This window comes from Cyclopterus lumpus, chromosome 21, assembly GCF_009769545.1.
Source record: "Cyclopterus lumpus isolate fCycLum1 chromosome 21, fCycLum1.pri, whole genome shotgun sequence".
Lineage (NCBI taxonomy): Eukaryota > Metazoa > Chordata > Actinopteri > Perciformes > Cyclopteridae > Cyclopterus > Cyclopterus lumpus.
Window position 1 is genome coordinate 7,875,239 of NC_046986.1, and position 16,369 is coordinate 7,891,607.

The following is a 16,369-nucleotide window of genomic DNA, read 5'->3' on the forward strand; positions in this document are numbered from 1 at the left end:
CTTTGAATAACCAAAGAGCTGCTAATGTGCAACGCTACGGGAGCTGTAAATGTGCCAAAGAAACTGAGAGTGATGCGAGAGCCAGAAACCAGAAGAAAACACACCTCACAAATAAAAACTGGCAGGAAAAGAGTTGTAAAATATTGCGACGACAACTCAAAGGGTGTTGTGCGGTGCGCTGCGAGCATCGTGCCACCTGTTCCTAGATCAGTAGTGATCCTGTGGGGGGTTTTCGAAGGGGGGGGGGGCTCAATGCACACAGAGCACAGGTGGCGTCGGGCTCCGGTGCAGACAGTTTGGTATAACAGGCAGCAGAGGAAGGAGACATGGACGGAACCTGGCTTGAGGCTTAATTTAACATCTAAGAAAACAGTGGCATAGATTTGATCTGACAGCCACCGCCCACTCACACACAACTGCTCTCTCTCTCTCTCTCACTTTCTCTCTCACTTATTTTCACACTCTCTCTCTCTCTCTCTCTCTCCTAGCTGCAATCTAGGGCGAGCGTGCATAAATAAAAAAGTCCCATTAAGAAGTTCAAAGGAAACCACAAAAAGATGACTGTAGCTGCCAGCCAAGTTGGGCCATTACCCAGCCACCAGATATGTATTTTTTTGCAGGGTGTTCGTGGAGCTCTGGGTGCCCGCAGGCCCGTAGAAACCGTTGGAAAGAACAACCAAGGAACTGCAGTTGGCTGATTTGCATGTGTGACGCAGGTCGAGGGAAACTCCCCCGCTGTGTCCAGAGTTGTTCACTATTTACTGAACCGTCAACAATATGTTGGGGTCAGTCTCCAGGACACATTTGACAGAAGGGCAACGGGCTTTTACTGGAGAGTAAAAAGTGCATTTTGAGGTAGTTACTTGAATATTTCCAAATGATGCTACTTAAAGTTATGCTACGAATAGTAACTACATATCAGAGGCACCGATTACTCCACCCCATATATCTGACAGCTATACCGTTAATTTGGTTTCACATTGAAATGATGATTTACTTATAGAATATGATGCATTGTTACAGATTAAAGGCCCTGCATACCCATACGGGTGTTTTCAGTTATTGTTGCTGTTATTGAGCTGTACAAAGCTATAATAATACTAATAGGACTAGTAAAGTTGTAACCTGTCCGGCAACAAAGCAACAACAGAGTGAGAGAGATCCCCCACACAGTCCTGACAAAAAAAAGGCCAATTATAGAAAATACCTGCGGTGTGGACCATGACTGTGCCGAGCTTTTGAGCTACATAAGAGTTCAAAAATATGTTGTAACCAGCTCCATCTCGACCAGCTTTTAGTTGGAGTATTTTTACATTGTGGTATACTCCAATGAATAATCTAGACAATTAAAACCTGCCGTATTTTTCTTTTGTTTAATGCTGCTACTTGATATAAAACACAAGAGCAAACGGGAAGTTAGCTGACACAACGCAAACAAAAAGCAACACAGCGATTGTTCATTTAAGGGATAACAGCTTTAAGGGAGTACACCTGAGGGGCTCGCCCCCCCCCCCCCCCCCCCGGGCCTCGGTCTGTTTCCAGCATTTGGACAACATTACAAAAAAATGGTCTGCACAAATCCATGCAGGATGAAAGAAATGACCCGATTAGTGTCCAATATTGGTTATGTTTAATTTTTTTCATTTTGCCAACTACACATTATATCGTCATTTACTCTAAAAACAAAGTAGCGAGTAACGAATAACTCGTTTTTTTTTGTCCCCCTTCATCACAGGCTTATGAATACATCACCAAAAACCTTCTAAAAATTTGACTTGCATTGTCACTTTGCTGAAAGTAACCAATCCCGCTCCCACTGAGGGGTGCAGTTTTCACACAGACTGTGAAAGAACATTTGCATATTTTAGAGCTCGACTGATGTCCTCTGCTTGCAGCCAGAGAGGTTGATCGGAAAGGTTTGAGCCATGATAGCAGATCAATACGAGGCTCTTAATGCAATCATTAGAGAGGACGAGAATAGATTTATGCTAGTCCCTGGCACTGTCTGCATTGTTGCAGCTACACGTAATGCACAAGCCAGATGTAACAATATTCAAATGTGTGGTCATTAACACAAACGTGAATCTTTAAATGCATCTTCTTCTTTTTTTAAGTCAAGCTGCAGGATATCAGTGCTTTTTTCCCAAATGTAATTCATCAGCGGACCACGAGGACAAAAGGAGGAGAACAATCGTGCTCTGTTCATCGCCAAAGAATGGGTACCAGGCTGGCATCGTGTGTCGCTGTAGGCCTGGAGGCTGAGCTGGCATGAGCCGATGCAGTCAGCGCTTTGATGCCACCTAGTGGTCAACAAAAGAAACATGGATCATTGGCGTCTGGTCAAAGGGAAGCGGTACATCTTTGGACATCGAAAGAAACAGGAGTTTGATAAATAGGAGTTGATCAGCGATGTCACTGTCTCCAACACATATTAAAACACCTTGCTTATATTCCATTTATACCATCCAAGACACCACCGTACTACTTTGTACAGTATACATGTATTTATAATTAACACTTAGCAACCGTATGCGCTTGCCTAAGATGGAGACATGAGAGCATAGTCAATCATTTATTTTGATTTGACTATACACACAAACGAAGTAGATGTAATATGAATAAACAATAAACAAGCCCATATGTATTATGTATGTAGATATCTATGTAGGCCTTTGTATTATCTCACAAAGCTTGTGCTTGCCAATGCCGCTTCCAGTGGTGAGTGGATCGTCGTTCAATCAGATGGATCCAGTTTCGATCCCCGGCTCCGCTAGTTCATGATGACTTAACCCCAAATTGCTCCCAGCTGACGGGAATGTGTTTTGTTTTGTAGGCTTTTAGTCATAAACCAAAATATTGGACTAATTCAAATGTTCACCATTGGAACTCTCTATAGAGCCAAGTTGCTGGCGTGGCTGTTAAAAATGTGTGTTGATCAGGATTAAATGACATGTAAAATAATAAGGAGGCTATATAGCACAATTAAGCTAGGCCATATATCCAAACAATGTATTTTTCATCTTGCGGATGGCTACACATTGTAGTGTTTAACATTTTTTAATGACATTGATCAAATCCCTAATTAAACTTCCTCCTCCTCCCAATGCCTGGCTTTGTCCCATCAATAAGCCCATAAACACTGTGATGAGCTATTTTTTGTTTCATCTTTCTTTATTGAACAAGACATTGACTCGTCAAAAAGAGTATCAACCATTTTAAAAGCACCGTTCAGTGTGTGCAGACACCCGTTCATCTGTCGCTCAATTCACATGTGAATTCATACAGCCAAAGATTCAACAATTATAAGATCAACACAAGAGGTATATAACAAAAAAATCATCATATAAATCAACATCTTTGCATCTAAATATAAAAGAAAGGCAATAAGAAGGATACATATACAGATACTATACAGTCGCTCAGAAAGTGTGGATGAATAACAGTTACTTGCATATAATATAAGAGCTGAAACGTGGAGTGAAGAGCTGAACTTGGCTCCAAAAGTGTTGGAAAAGAGTTAGAAAAATACTCAAGATTAAAAAAAATGTTTTAACATGAAATAGCATTTGAAAGAGCCGAGTTCAAGTTGAAGTTCATATTTACAGAACTGTAAGTTTGTAGTAGATATAAAAGTAAGTAACTATAAACCGATAGCTTTGTTTAGGAAGCACTGTTTTAGCTTTTAATCTGAAGATCTGTCCGTCCCAGGAAGCAGTGAGCAGCCGTCCAAAGGGTTCTGTCAAAGTCAAAGTGAGGCCGTGTTTCATCCTCAGATCATGAAGGAGTGAGTTTGTTTGTAGTGCTTGATCTATAGAGAGAGAGAGAGAGAGACACACACACAATGAATCATTTCCTTTAATTAGCTCGGGACCAGCGTTATCAGCAACTTAACGGAATTGAATGGCAAAACAAGCCCCGGCACGATACTGATCCCTCCGATCACTCACGTTGCGGATGGGAGGAGGAGGAGGAGGAGGGTTGTAGGACTTGCTGCTGAAAGACAAAGGGAGGTTCAGTCTGAGAGCTCATTACATCACACCGCTGCAGGCCAAACAAGAATCAGACGCACAAGGGAAACCCTCACCTTTTGGTTTTCTTGTCTTCTGTTCAGAGAAAACAACAAAGAAGAAAAGTTCACATTAATAATCACGATCGTACTCGCCCCAAAGAAGTTGTACATTTAATTGTCTCTTAATCAGGGGTGGATAGTAATTAGTACATTTACGCAAGTATGCATCTTGTTTCTGTCCAGCTGACTAATGGAAGTCCAATATTCACTCTCTTGTTAGCAGCTAAATTCTCGGGCTAATCCTGTGTGTCTGCTGTTTAGTGCTGAGCAGGTATTTGTACAGTGACTTCATCACAGCTTTTCACTTAAAACAGGAATAAACGAGCTCCGAGACCAAACCAAAACAACGAGAAACTAGGCTGGACACTGCACTGAAGGTTGATACTCATCTGTGACTTTGACCATTGTCTTTATAAAATTAATACTCGTCAGTGCATTTTATACTCTTTTTTTTTTTTTTTTTAAATTAACTTTTACTTGACTAAGATTTTAAATGCATCTTGTGAAACAAGGACAACTGCTGGGTCCTTTGGTCAGAGTTCTGACCTCTATTTCATATTTTATAAACTGCAAAATGCTTTGATTGCAAGACCTCACAGGCTCATCCAAACACCCCTTCTTACACACACACACACACACACACACACACACACAGCGCAGCATCACACTACTCACGCCTGCAGCAGCCTCGGCGTCGGCAGACACACACACAGATGCAGCAGAAAAGGACGAGCGTCAGAAAACCCGCAGCACCTGCTATCAAAATGGTCATATTCAAAGGATCTAGAAGGAGTGGAGAGAGGGGATGTATTAAGTCTTTGTTGAGTGGAGAGAAACATGGAAACGTTAAAAAAAAGTTCTAGCAAAAAAACATTTACATTCAATAACTTTCAGTTGTTGGCCCACGCAGCTCTTGGGCGCCCCCACGCTGTTGGAGGACTCACAGCGGTACATCCCCGTGTCCGTCTTGGACACGCTCTTAAACCTCTGCTCCGAAAGACAAGGGGGGAGAGGAACAGCTTTATGCAGCAGTGTGTATACTCCCGGGTGCATTTAAGTGTCTGTGTAAGTTAGTGTGTACTCACCAGTGTGCCCTTGTTTGCGTCCACGCTGTATTGAGTATCTGCCACGGCCGCCAGAGCCTTGTTGTCTTTGTACCAGCGGTAGGTGGCAGGAGGCACACTGAGTTTGTCCTTACAGAGGAGCTCCAGGCCCGAGCCCACAAACACGGAGCTCGGCACCTCGCAGGACGGGACGTGAGGAGGCACTAAGGAGGCCGAGAGGGGAGACAGCTAAATGGTATGCACAAATATAGGATTTGTTATCTCTGTCCAGCTTAAAAAACGTACAAGTGTATTACTTTTGTGTGTGCATTGTGTTGTTTGGTTGATGTAAAGGCGTCTAATGATTCATTTGCTGCATCAAAGCTATAATCAAACGGTGGCTGAATATGTGATGAAATGAAAGAAACAAGAAAGATTACAGAAATGTGTCACATATTTAATTTAATTGCCAACTTCAAGTAGCGAGCAATACATCCTCCATCTCTGTATATTTAATGATATGTTGTTTAATTAATGCCTTCGCCCTATGTCAGCTGGGATAGGCTCCAGCGCCCCCGCGACCCTAATGAGGATAAGCGGTATTGAAAATGGATGGATGGATGGATGTTTAATTAATATATTTCAGGATTTTTTTTCTTTTCTAGAAAAGCTATTTTAAAACTGTAAAGTAACCCAAATGGGAATGCCTGTTTTTTCGGGCTAATCTAGCAAATGATCTTCCCTCATTCATACGCATGACCCTAAAATACACAAAACCAATTACCAGTTATTAAATTCTTGAGGGCGAGCGAATCAAGTGTGATTTGGGAACCAAGACGTACACATACGCCCCCCCCCCCCCCCCCCCCCCCCCCCCCCCCCGCGTCCTACCAAGCACGTTGAGGGTCACGGTGGCTTCCCCGAGGTTGACGTGGTCCTCGCTGGCCGTCACCTCACAGCGGTATTCCCCCGAGTCTTTCTGAGTGACGGCGTGCATCGTCAGCGTCGCTCCTTCCATATTCGCTCGTCCAGCATAAGAATCTATAGAAGGAGGTGATGGAGGATGGACAAAGCTTAACAATAAAGATACATCAAAAAGGAAGTAATGGAAGGATGATGGGAGGAGAGCAGCACAATATCAGCGCTCTGAGAAGTCAAAAGGAATAATTCACGCAGTAAATAAATGTCTTCCACTCACCGGTGAATGTGTGATTAAAGAACACGAATGTCACCCCTTTTCCTTTCTTCTTCCACTCGATTCGGGGGTTCTGATCTTTCTCTGTCCTGAACTCACAGGCGAGCATCGCATCTGTGGACAGAAAAACACAGCAGTTTAATGCTACTTTTTGAATACATACTGTATATACTTTTGCTTGGTTCATTTTTCTTGTAATTTGTTGCAGTCCCTGTTTGTTCCCCCTGGTTTTTTTTTCTTGTAGAATTAAATTACACTGCGTCTCTTCCGTTTCCCCTTTTATCTTAAATCTATTTTCCAAATTATTCTGAAACATATTATGTATCTGGTATTCATCATAAAGAAGATAAGAATGTTTTATTGTATAAATTAGTTGTTTTTTTTCTCCATTGGTTTGTCTGTTAAATTGTTTTGGAAATAAAACAGAAAAGCAGATATCAGAGATAATATTGCTGATATCTGATATCTGATAATCTCTCATCTTTACCGTTAACATCTTTTATATTCACGCCCATCACTCCACTTCTACTCTAATGTTACAGTTCAGATTTCCATTCCTATCACTTGGAACTGGACGGCAAAATTGGAAAATATGGTGAATTTGGTCAAAAAGGGAGGTTTAGTTGCACTATTATTCCTATTTAAAAAAACATTAAACGATAAGACAAAAGTTTAAAGAGACCAACAAACTTCTTGGTCCAACTCTTTAGAGTTATGGTCATTATGGTCTCACCTGTGTGCTCGTGGACCTCCACTTTGGGTTGACTGCTGCTCACTGTCACCGACATGGAGACAGGACCTGCAGAAGGGAGACAGGACCAACCAGTTGAATCGATTGACGAGAGAAACAATTACATATTTCTGTATTTGGCATCATAAAAAATATCTATAGATTCAGAATGTGTTGGAGCTTTTTGGTCTCTGGTGCAATCAGACCTGAGACGTAATAAGGATAATAAACCCATGAGAATGAGTGTCACATATCAGTCACATACATTTTCATGGATTCCTATACAAAAAAAAGTTATATAACCCATAATGAATATGTGCTCTCTTCTTTGTGTGGATGCATACATGAGCTCCCAGACACATGGTGTGTGTGTAGCTACATCCTGGTGGTACCAGGGACGGTGTTGTGTAGGAATGCAGGTGATGGATGACTCTCTGACAAGCTGCTCTACCCCGACCTGATAACCTCTTTTAGTGAACTGTGCCTCCAGAAAACACACACACACACACACACACACACATACAGCCTATACCTTCCCCCACAGAAATTTATAAAAACATGCTGAAAAAGCCCCAAAATTCAGCAGCTGCAGTCAGCTTGAATTCCTTGATGATTGATTTCTATGGCAACAAGTTTTCACGCCAGCAAAAAACAAAACACAGCTTTACCAAAATATAGTTAAATATAAATATATTTCAATTGATGTTATACAGTTGTTTGTGTAAAGCAAACTTAAATTATGAAGTGAACATTTGCTGACGATGTGTATGTGTGTGTGTGTGTGTGTGTGTGTGTGTGTGTGTGTGTGTGTGTGTGTGTGCGTGTGTGTGTATGAGCGTGTGTGTGCATGCTTTTCTTTCGCAGACAAAGAAGCTCTTTGTGACAGTAACCTTACCCTTCTCAGCTGGCACAATAACACACACACACACACAAACACATGCACACACACACACACACGCACACACACACACACACGCACACACACACACACACACACACACACACACACACACACACACACACAGATATCTGCACACTTGTGAGGCTCTGCACTAGTTGAACCTTTAACCCTGACCCTCAGCCTAATCTAAACCTGATATTAATTATGTTGACAGAAAACTCACATGCAATATATTCTAAAATGCACTGCAGACTATCAGAATTGATATGAAATGTCAAATTATAATAACATGCATTGTTTACATGTTTTAAGATCCTTATAATCATTTTATATTCAGTATTACCAATCGTAAAACCACGCCATTAGCATTGACTGGGCACAACAAAAATATATCATATCTGAAGATGTCAAAATCTTTAAATCTCTGTTAGGAAATGTCGTCTAAATAGAAGAAAGATCAAAACCCACACGTCAAAGCTGCACTTATCAACATAACACACAGTGTTTGAAAGCAGCCTCTGCCCCTCACAAGTCCCACAGCAACTTCAAATGCCTTTTTCCAGATAGCGAGTGGTCTTTTTCATCTCAGTCCAATCAAGCACAGGGTCAGTGGGGGGCTCTCTTCAGATGTGCTTCATCGCCCTGTGGATCTCCAGTTCGATGTAAACAGGGAGCCCAACAGTAACCACTCCCTGCACAATGTCCCCCATCTGAGGCGGTCCCTGAACACATCACTGCTCCTCCACTGAACATGCACAAACTGAATCTCACAAGTTAAGGATCAATAAAACCTAAACCATAACGACAAACCAATCATTCTGTCACAATATAGATCTGGGTCTCGGCTAATCTGTAGCTGAAGGCCAAACGTGCATCTCAAAACAGTTTTCTTCAATTAAATAGTTAGTTTTTGGGAAACCTCATCAATATTCTGTATTTCTGATGGACTGTACAAAATATGTAGGAAGAACTGAAAGAGGGTTATTCCTTTTTCCTGTTTGAAGATTTAATTTGTATCTTTTAAAATTCCTTTGCAGATTAAAAAAATGAATCAAACAAAAACACAATTATAGCATTTTCATATTACGGTTAATTTGAAAGGTTATGGTACATGTGCTTTGCCTCATACATGGTGAGATGAGTTGTATTAAGAGATATTGTGGTGATGGAATAGCTTTTTTCTGTACATTTTGAGATGATAATCCGAGACAACTTCGTTTATCGTGATGAGTATCATGTCGACAACCACAGACTGTGAAGATGTAGACTAGCAGAAGCTCTTAAAACGTGCCCACTCGCTTCTTCTAGCAATATTATTAGCCTTTTTGCAGAATAACTTGTTATTGATTGATAAATTGAAATAAACTCACTGTGCAGTAAAGTGACGAGCAGAGGCAGCGCCAACATCCTCATCGGGTTCATGTCTCCTCACGTGGAGCTACAGGTCCGTGTGTGTGTGTGTGTGTGTGTCTGCTCAGTCTGGAGATGAGTTTGAGTTCCAAACTCTCGGCAGCTTCTTTAAGTTTCATCCGCAGCACGTGCGCATTCTCGCGCAGCCTGGACAACTGACGGGGAGCGCGCGCGCGCGTGCGCACAGCGTGCGCAGAGGGGCGAGCTGCTGCTGTCCCGAGACGCCCAGGGTGGCCGCTGCATGGTGGCTTAACAGGCAGAGCTGGCAGGGGGAATATGAGCTCCTTTTATTTTTGCAAAGCTCTGGTGACTTTAGAGAAAATCAGAGAATCCATGGAAGAAAAAAACATCTGTTCTGTTTGATCTGAAGGAACGAGATCACCTCAAACCCTGCGAGAAGATGCAGCTCTGACGGTGTGAGTTTGTCACTGAAAGTCCCCCTAATGTCCCAAACACAAATAGATCTGGATTCAACTAAACTGCAGGACATTGTTTGCTTGCATGAAATCCAGCTATAAAAAAAAAAGATCTTGGGATTGTAAGGGATCTGTTCAAATCTGATTTTTCTCACAAATTACCGAGATAATAATCTCGAAAACAGGGGAAATATATTTGTTCTCAAGTGAAAGCATTACGCTTGAATAATTCTTTGAACTGCCCTTCGAGTGACACACTTTCTGAAAAACTAGTAATTGTCCATCTGGACTTAAAAAGACCAACATCCCATAATGAGTTGTGGGTGTAACAGGAGGTCCAGCGATGGGACAGCTGCCGGCTGAGCTACTGTGTCCGTGGCTATTAGATTTCTCGCCACCAGCAGCCACACAACGGCTCATTGTCACTTTTCTTGTTAATGTGCACACATGCTTATACATTTGTGGCCATATGCGCGCACACACACACACACACACACACACACACACACACACAGACACACACAGGGGGCAGCCATGCAGACACGTGTGCGTACGCATACGAAGAGAAATACAAAGTCACACAATTTCTGTTGCAGCACCTGTTCATCGGCAATCCCAGCTGCTCTGCTGTGAGCAGGAGACACTGCTGTCATGTGTGACACACACACACACACACACACACACACACACACACATCCATAACTACACAGCTCCCCACTGCACAAACATGCTTTACATAAACACATCTCTCCCAGATTATATGAAAGTAGGGGTGACTGTACATGTACTGTGATCTTTGGCGAGGCCTTTTAACAGCTCTCACTTTATACCTGCATTGATTCACGGTTCCTTTTGTATTTTTCATTACCACAAATGTGTAGTTCATGAAAGAGAACTATACGTCCCAATACATATAATCAAATGCAATATGGCAGAAATACCAGGATGTCCTACTGCAGTCGGTTACATTTTGCTGCTTGCTTTTATGCTTTTCGTTTACCCACAATCTTCCACGCAGTGAGCGTATGAGCGAGAGGGTCAAAGGTCAAAGTGTGATAATGTGTATGATGAAGTAGTATTTCCCAATTGAATGCATACTTCCTGCAGCAGTGTGTACTTTGTAAGCGCAGGTACGTGTAAACAGTTAAAAGATAAAGAGAAGGGAACGCAGCTAGAGCCAAATAGAGGAAAAACACAAGAAACCCAATGATTATAAATAATCCATAAACTTCATTCATGTAGCACCTTTCATACACGCTGAGTACCTCACAACAAAGTGAAGAAAGTGTGACGATTAGTTCAAACCAATAAATAAGTTTTCAATTATTATTTAAACACAAGCAACAACTGGAGGCCACGGCCGAGGCAAATCCAGAGGATCTCCTTTAAAGGTGGGAGGAAGGCCAACAATTGAAGATGATGGTGAGGAAATATTAATTCAGATTCAGTGAACCCTAATGAGGAAATACATTGACACACACTAAACAAATCAATAATCATGTGCATGGGCACAGCGATCGCAAGTCTGTTCTTCATTTACAGCATTTTGTGAGAGACAGGAAACACAAAACTGTTTTGGGAGTTCATTGACTTACGTGAAATGTGTGACTAATAATACGACCGAATTACAGTTAATTATTGAACGGGTAATGTTCCAGAAGTGGGAGGTTCGTGTGAGAATTACACGTCAACTATTTAAACTTTGTGGCAACGTTGTCAAAATATATAATTTTTTTTTTCAATTATATCTTTAGTTTTTTTTTTGACATGAGGTGTCAGTTTAACCTTCTTATTTACCCATTTTTAATTCAAGAATTAATAATAATACTAATTATTATTATTATTTTTGAAACAGATGTGAAAAACACTTTAATATCTCTAACAGTTTATTGTTTTTGATGTGGCTTGAGGAACAGTTGTGGTTGTTTACGTCTTCAGAAGAGCCTTGACAATGTGTACTTTCTGCTCTCTTAACTCTGATGATGCACGTCAAGAGGAAACAAAAAGAGAAAAAGAGCTTTTGATAAGATAAGGTAACGGGGAAGGCGACCTGATTATAACTTACTGTCAGGAAGCGGAATAAAAGGGGGCAGGACTAATTGTGCTCATAAAGATGAACCAAACTCAGATGAATATAACAAAGAGAAGAGCGCGTGAACAGATGGTAATAACTCACGGGCACATTTATACAATAAATCACAGTCGACAATCCTGAACACTGATTCGGGGTCAAGATGAAGACGCTGGCTTTATTCTCACTGAGCCTAGCAGGTAAGAGATGTCACTATAACGTGTTTCTACAAGTGTGTTCTCCAAAAGAATGATTTTAGGGAAATGTACATCTTGCAATATTGTGTTTTGGTCTTGTTGACATTTCCCAGTCGCTGAAGACTTTGCGTTAGTCACTTATTTGAGTTAAAATGTGATTTGGTGTGTGAGTTGTGTCCCTTCCTCAAAGAGAGTCTAGTTAATCATCAAAGGCGTGTTTATCTCATCATTTTCGTGCAAATCATTCTTATTATCGGTTACTGGTAATTGTTCAGGATTTATACAACGCATTCACTCATTCAGAGATACAATGAGAAATAAAAAGCAAATACCATGAATACTTGAGGCAGTCTTCTTTTGGTTTGAATATAAATTGTTTTTTGATATCTTATTCATGCTGTACTCCACATGATTTGCATACCAGCATGACTCACGCCTCTGCTCTGTGTGATGACGAGCGTAGGCACGGATGGATTAAGTGACTCTTGATATTTCTGGCTACATCAAATTACTACAAAAAGATGCGAGACGACCAAAAATAGAAACAAAACGACAAAAAAAAGCGATAAATCAATACAAAGATGTTATAAAAACTGTGACGAAACATGACTCGGCAGTTTAGTGTCTCTTACATGGGGGGGGGGGGTCCATTGTCTTATAACTCCTTTATTGGGGCAGTTAGGGGAATCAGCCTTATTTCACCAGTAGTGTTACCTTATATGTCGTCCTTACAGTGACTCTGGGAATGCCACCATTCGCTCCGGGTGTGGAGCAAACCCCTGTGTTGAGTGAACCAGAACAGAGCCCTCTGCTGGGAGACTGGGTTCCTTTGCAGGGTCACGTGGTGGAGGAAGATCCTGCACCACAAGTCAGGCTGGGGTCCGGGGAGCAGAAGGAAGAGTTGGCTCCGGTGGTGCCAGTGGACATGAAGCAGAGTGTGGTGGAAGAGATCAAGGTAAAGCCACAAGTTAGAGAAGAGCAAGAGGGGGAAGTTAAGACAGAGATTAAGAAGGAGCCCGATGTTAAAGCAAAGCCAGATGTTCAGGAGGATCTGGAGGCTGATGTGAAGCCAGAAGTAAACCTGAATCTAGATGTTAAGGCTGAAGTAAACGCTGATGTGAAGCCAGAGGTTGAGACGGAGCCAGAGCTCAACGACGACCCAGAGTTTAAGGTGAAATCAGAGGTAGAGCCAGATGTTAGAGAACAGTTTCAGGTGCAAATGAACCTCGAGGCAGAGGCTGAAACAGGCCAGGAGATCAAGGAGAGGCACATTGACATGGAGGGAAAATATGAAATGGTGGGCGGGTCAATCGTGGAGCTGGAGCCACTGGATGACGACACGGAGCTGTCAGACGTGGAAAAGTCTGTCAGGGCAGCGTTTCAGAATCAATATCCTGTCAATCAACTTCTGTCAGAGGAGAAGGAGGGGCTTATGAGTGAGATGGAGAACGTTTTAGATCAAGGACCAATCATGGAGCTGGAGCCACTGGATGACGACGACACGGAGCTGTCAGACGTGGAAAAGTCTGTCAAGGCGACATTTCAGAATCAATATCCTGTCAATCAACCTCTGTCAGAGGAGAAGGAGGGGCTTATGAGTGAGATGGAGAACGTTTTAGATCAAGGACCAATCATGGAGCTGGAGCCTGAAGAGGAACAGTCTTTTGTACATCAGCAGGTCATGCCAGACGGCGCTATCATGGAAGAAGGGCCAGCATTGGACATTATAGGGCAGCAGATGCCATCTTCAAGTGAATATTTCCCAGATGAAGAGGCTATGCACATGGAGCATGGACAACTTCAAGAGTATTTGCTGACGAAAGGAGCAGGAAGTGAGTTAATCGGGGAGGAGGAGCAGTCTTCAAAGGGGCTCCCAGAAGTGGAAGACGGTCCTGATGGAGCAGCTCAGATTGGTGTGGCGCCTAAAAGAGAAAAACGGGCTTTTGTGAGGCAGGGAGTTCAACACCCTGAAGAAACAAGATCATCACCAAGTCAAGACAAGCAAGGTAAACCACACACGCACACAACATGTTGTTATCTTAGGTGCACGAGCGTTTTGTTTAAGATAGACTTGAACAAAATGTGAACCCTATTTAAATAGAAATAAGATTGAGAATGCTGTAATCTCACTTTTGGCCACAGGGCGGAGCCATTGTCCCGGTGTGATCCTCGAGGGGAAATGTTACCAGTTCTTCAAAGAGCCAAAGGCTGCTGCAGATGCGGAGGTGTTTACATTATCTCATACATTCACCATGACATATGCATACATTTAAACTTCTAAAGCAATAATCCCACTCTGTCTTCTCCGTTTTATTGCAGTTCTTCTGCCAGGAGCATTTCGCTGGGGGACACCTGGCCTCCATCACCAGCCAACACATCCACAGAGAGGTGATGGACATGATGCTGCGGCACAACGGAGCACTTACTCGCAGCTGGATCGGAGGATTACGATATTTAAAGGTGTGTGTGTGTGTGTGTGTGTGTGTGTGTGTGTGTGTGTGTGTGTGTGTGTGTGTGTGTGTGTGTGTGTGTGTGTGTGTGTGTGTGTGTGTGTGCTCAGTCAGGGAAGTTAGGTGTATTACATCTGTTAATGATCTTTTAGCCTTCACTAATCACATCAGGAAAGTGGTTCATTTTGTTGCTGCGTGTGTGTGTATGTGTGGAACATGAATTCAATTAACAACTCCTCGTTAACAGACCGGTCGCTTCATCTGGTTGGATGGATCACACTGGAGCTATGCTGATTGGCTTTCAGGGGAGCCCAATAACACTGCCGATGTTGAGGACTGTGTAGGGGTGCTGGCACGTGGTAAGAACTATCGTAGCTGAACGAGAGGGACACAAATACTGTCATGTGACACCAAAGATGGATATCAACCAACGTGTCTCTGACTTTCTGATCTGCTGATTGTTTCAGGAGATGGAAAGTTCAATGGCTTCGCATGCTGGCAGCATCAGGCTTTCGTCTGCTCCTATACCCTCACCGCTGAATGAACTGCTTCTTCGTCTGGTTTGATGCAGAGTTTGTTACTTTTTTTTTCCTTTTAAAATCCCATCTTGAAAAGCAAATGGACTGACGAAAAAAAGGCAATGACTCAAACATAAAGCAGTTTATTGAATGCAAGATCAGGACTTCTATAAGCATGTTTTACATCATATTCAAGTATGGTTTTATTAGTTTTTTGATAACGAGCTAATATCCTGTAAATAAAAAAAACATGCTATTCATACATGAGCTTGTCGTGATTATTTCCTTCATGAAAGAGAAGACATCATGTGACATCAAGTGTGTTAGAGTTTGTTTAATAGTCTAGTAAGTACAAAACGTTTTTTTAAATATTTATAGAAAGCTAACATAATTCTATATATTGTATATTATGCTAATACATATGTTGGGGGTGGGTAGTTACTGTACATAGCATGCACAGACACTATAACCATCATGAAGGTATTTATTGCAGGTTCTGTTGTGTTAGACTGCAGCATCTATGTGTACCTAATAAACAAGCAACTGAGTGCCCCACCCTTACCCCCTTACCCCCTTACCCCCTTAACCCCTTACCCCTAACTGGTGTATTCACACACTCACGCTGCACACGCGGCTCCTGTAACGCCTTCAGGAACTCACATGTCGCGGTGTGTGACTCTGACTCATCTTCCACTGGCCAACATCCCCTTTTCCTGACCTTTGGACGTGGACGTGAGGATCGCCACCTCTAAAGTGACGAGTGGCCGCTCCTCATCTTTCACACAGACTCATTCACTCATATGAAACATGTTACAGTCCTGCATTATGTCACACAGGTTCTCCATTGTTCCCCTATAGCTTGGAAAAAAGTGACGCTTGCTGGATCTAAGAGATCACAGTTGAACGTGCACATCCCGAACATTGTAAACATTACAAAATCATGTTTTTAGAATCTGTGTGCCATCTGATCCGGTTGGTCATCATCAGGTGGGTATGTTGCCTATAGATTCAAGATCCACGGCGCTCTGGAAAAATCCCCAAATACCTTGATTGCTTATAGTGTTGCTGTTTAGAAGAGAGTGACTCAGTGTGGCTGCTCGCCATCTGTCAGTTCAAGTCATTTTCTAGCTTCACGACCAGCTGCCTGGTGTCTTTTGTGTGTGTGAGTGTGTGTGAGTGTGTGTGAGCGCACCGTATCTGTGCTCAGGCACACACTGTGTGTTTTGCTTCATGTCAGTGTACAAATAACACACACAAAAAAGTGTTTTGAGATGCTCTCACGTAATTCCTCTACCATGTAGTCGGATATTAGAAATGAATCCCGTTAGCTCATATGTGGGGATATACTTCAAAGGCCATGCTCTTGTGT

At 42.3% G+C, this 16,369-nt stretch overlaps 2 protein-coding genes across 2 annotated transcripts; one reads left to right on the plus strand and one right to left on the minus strand.

Moving 5' to 3' along the window:
* Positions 1-3,887: 3,887 nt before the first annotated feature.
* jam2b (junctional adhesion molecule 2b) lies at positions 3,888-9,360 on the minus strand. The gene is made up of 9 exons (XM_034561816.1): positions 9,309-9,360; positions 7,041-7,106; positions 6,311-6,421; positions 6,004-6,153; positions 5,155-5,336; positions 4,948-5,056; positions 4,745-4,852; positions 4,085-4,103; positions 3,888-3,993 (listed from the first exon to the last, which is right to left on the minus strand). The coding sequence occupies exons 1-9, from the start codon at positions 9,358-9,360 to the stop codon at positions 3,888-3,890; spliced, it is 903 nt and encodes a 300-aa protein (XP_034417707.1).
* Positions 9,361-13,639: 4,279 nt separating this feature from the next.
* On the plus strand, positions 13,640-15,147 carry LOC117750914 (eosinophil granule major basic protein 2-like). The gene is made up of 5 exons (XM_034562356.1): positions 13,640-14,038; positions 14,175-14,257; positions 14,352-14,492; positions 14,730-14,841; positions 14,950-15,147. Exons 1-5 carry the CDS (start codon positions 13,666-13,668, stop codon positions 15,024-15,026), a joined length of 786 nt encoding a protein of 261 aa, XP_034418247.1. The 5' UTR covers positions 13,640-13,665; the 3' UTR covers positions 15,027-15,147.
* The last annotated feature ends 1,222 nt before the right edge of the window (positions 15,148-16,369 follow it).

Coding starts and splice junctions, on each gene's coding strand:
- LOC117750914 (XM_034562356.1), top strand. CDS start 13,666: ATGGAGCTGGAGCCTGAAGAGGAACAGTCTTTTGTACATCAGCAGGTC. Junction 14,258..14,351: donor AGGCTGCTGCAGATGCGGAG/GTGTTTACATTA, acceptor GTTTTATTGCAG/TTCTTCTGCCAGGAGCATTT. Junction 14,493..14,729: donor GAGGATTACGATATTTAAAG/GTGTGTGTGTGT, acceptor CCTCGTTAACAG/ACCGGTCGCTTCATCTGGTT.
- jam2b (XM_034561816.1), bottom strand. CDS start 9,360: ATGAACCCGATGAGGATGTTGGCGCTGCCTCTGCTCGTCACTTTACTG. Junction 7,107..9,308: donor GCTCGTCACTTTACTGCACA/GTGAGTTTATTT, acceptor TCCCTTCTGCAG/GTCCTGTCTCCATGTCGGTG. Junction 5,337..6,003: donor CGTGACCCTCAACGTGCTTG/GTAGGACGCGGG, acceptor CGGCCTCCTTAG/TGCCTCCTCACGTCCCGTCC.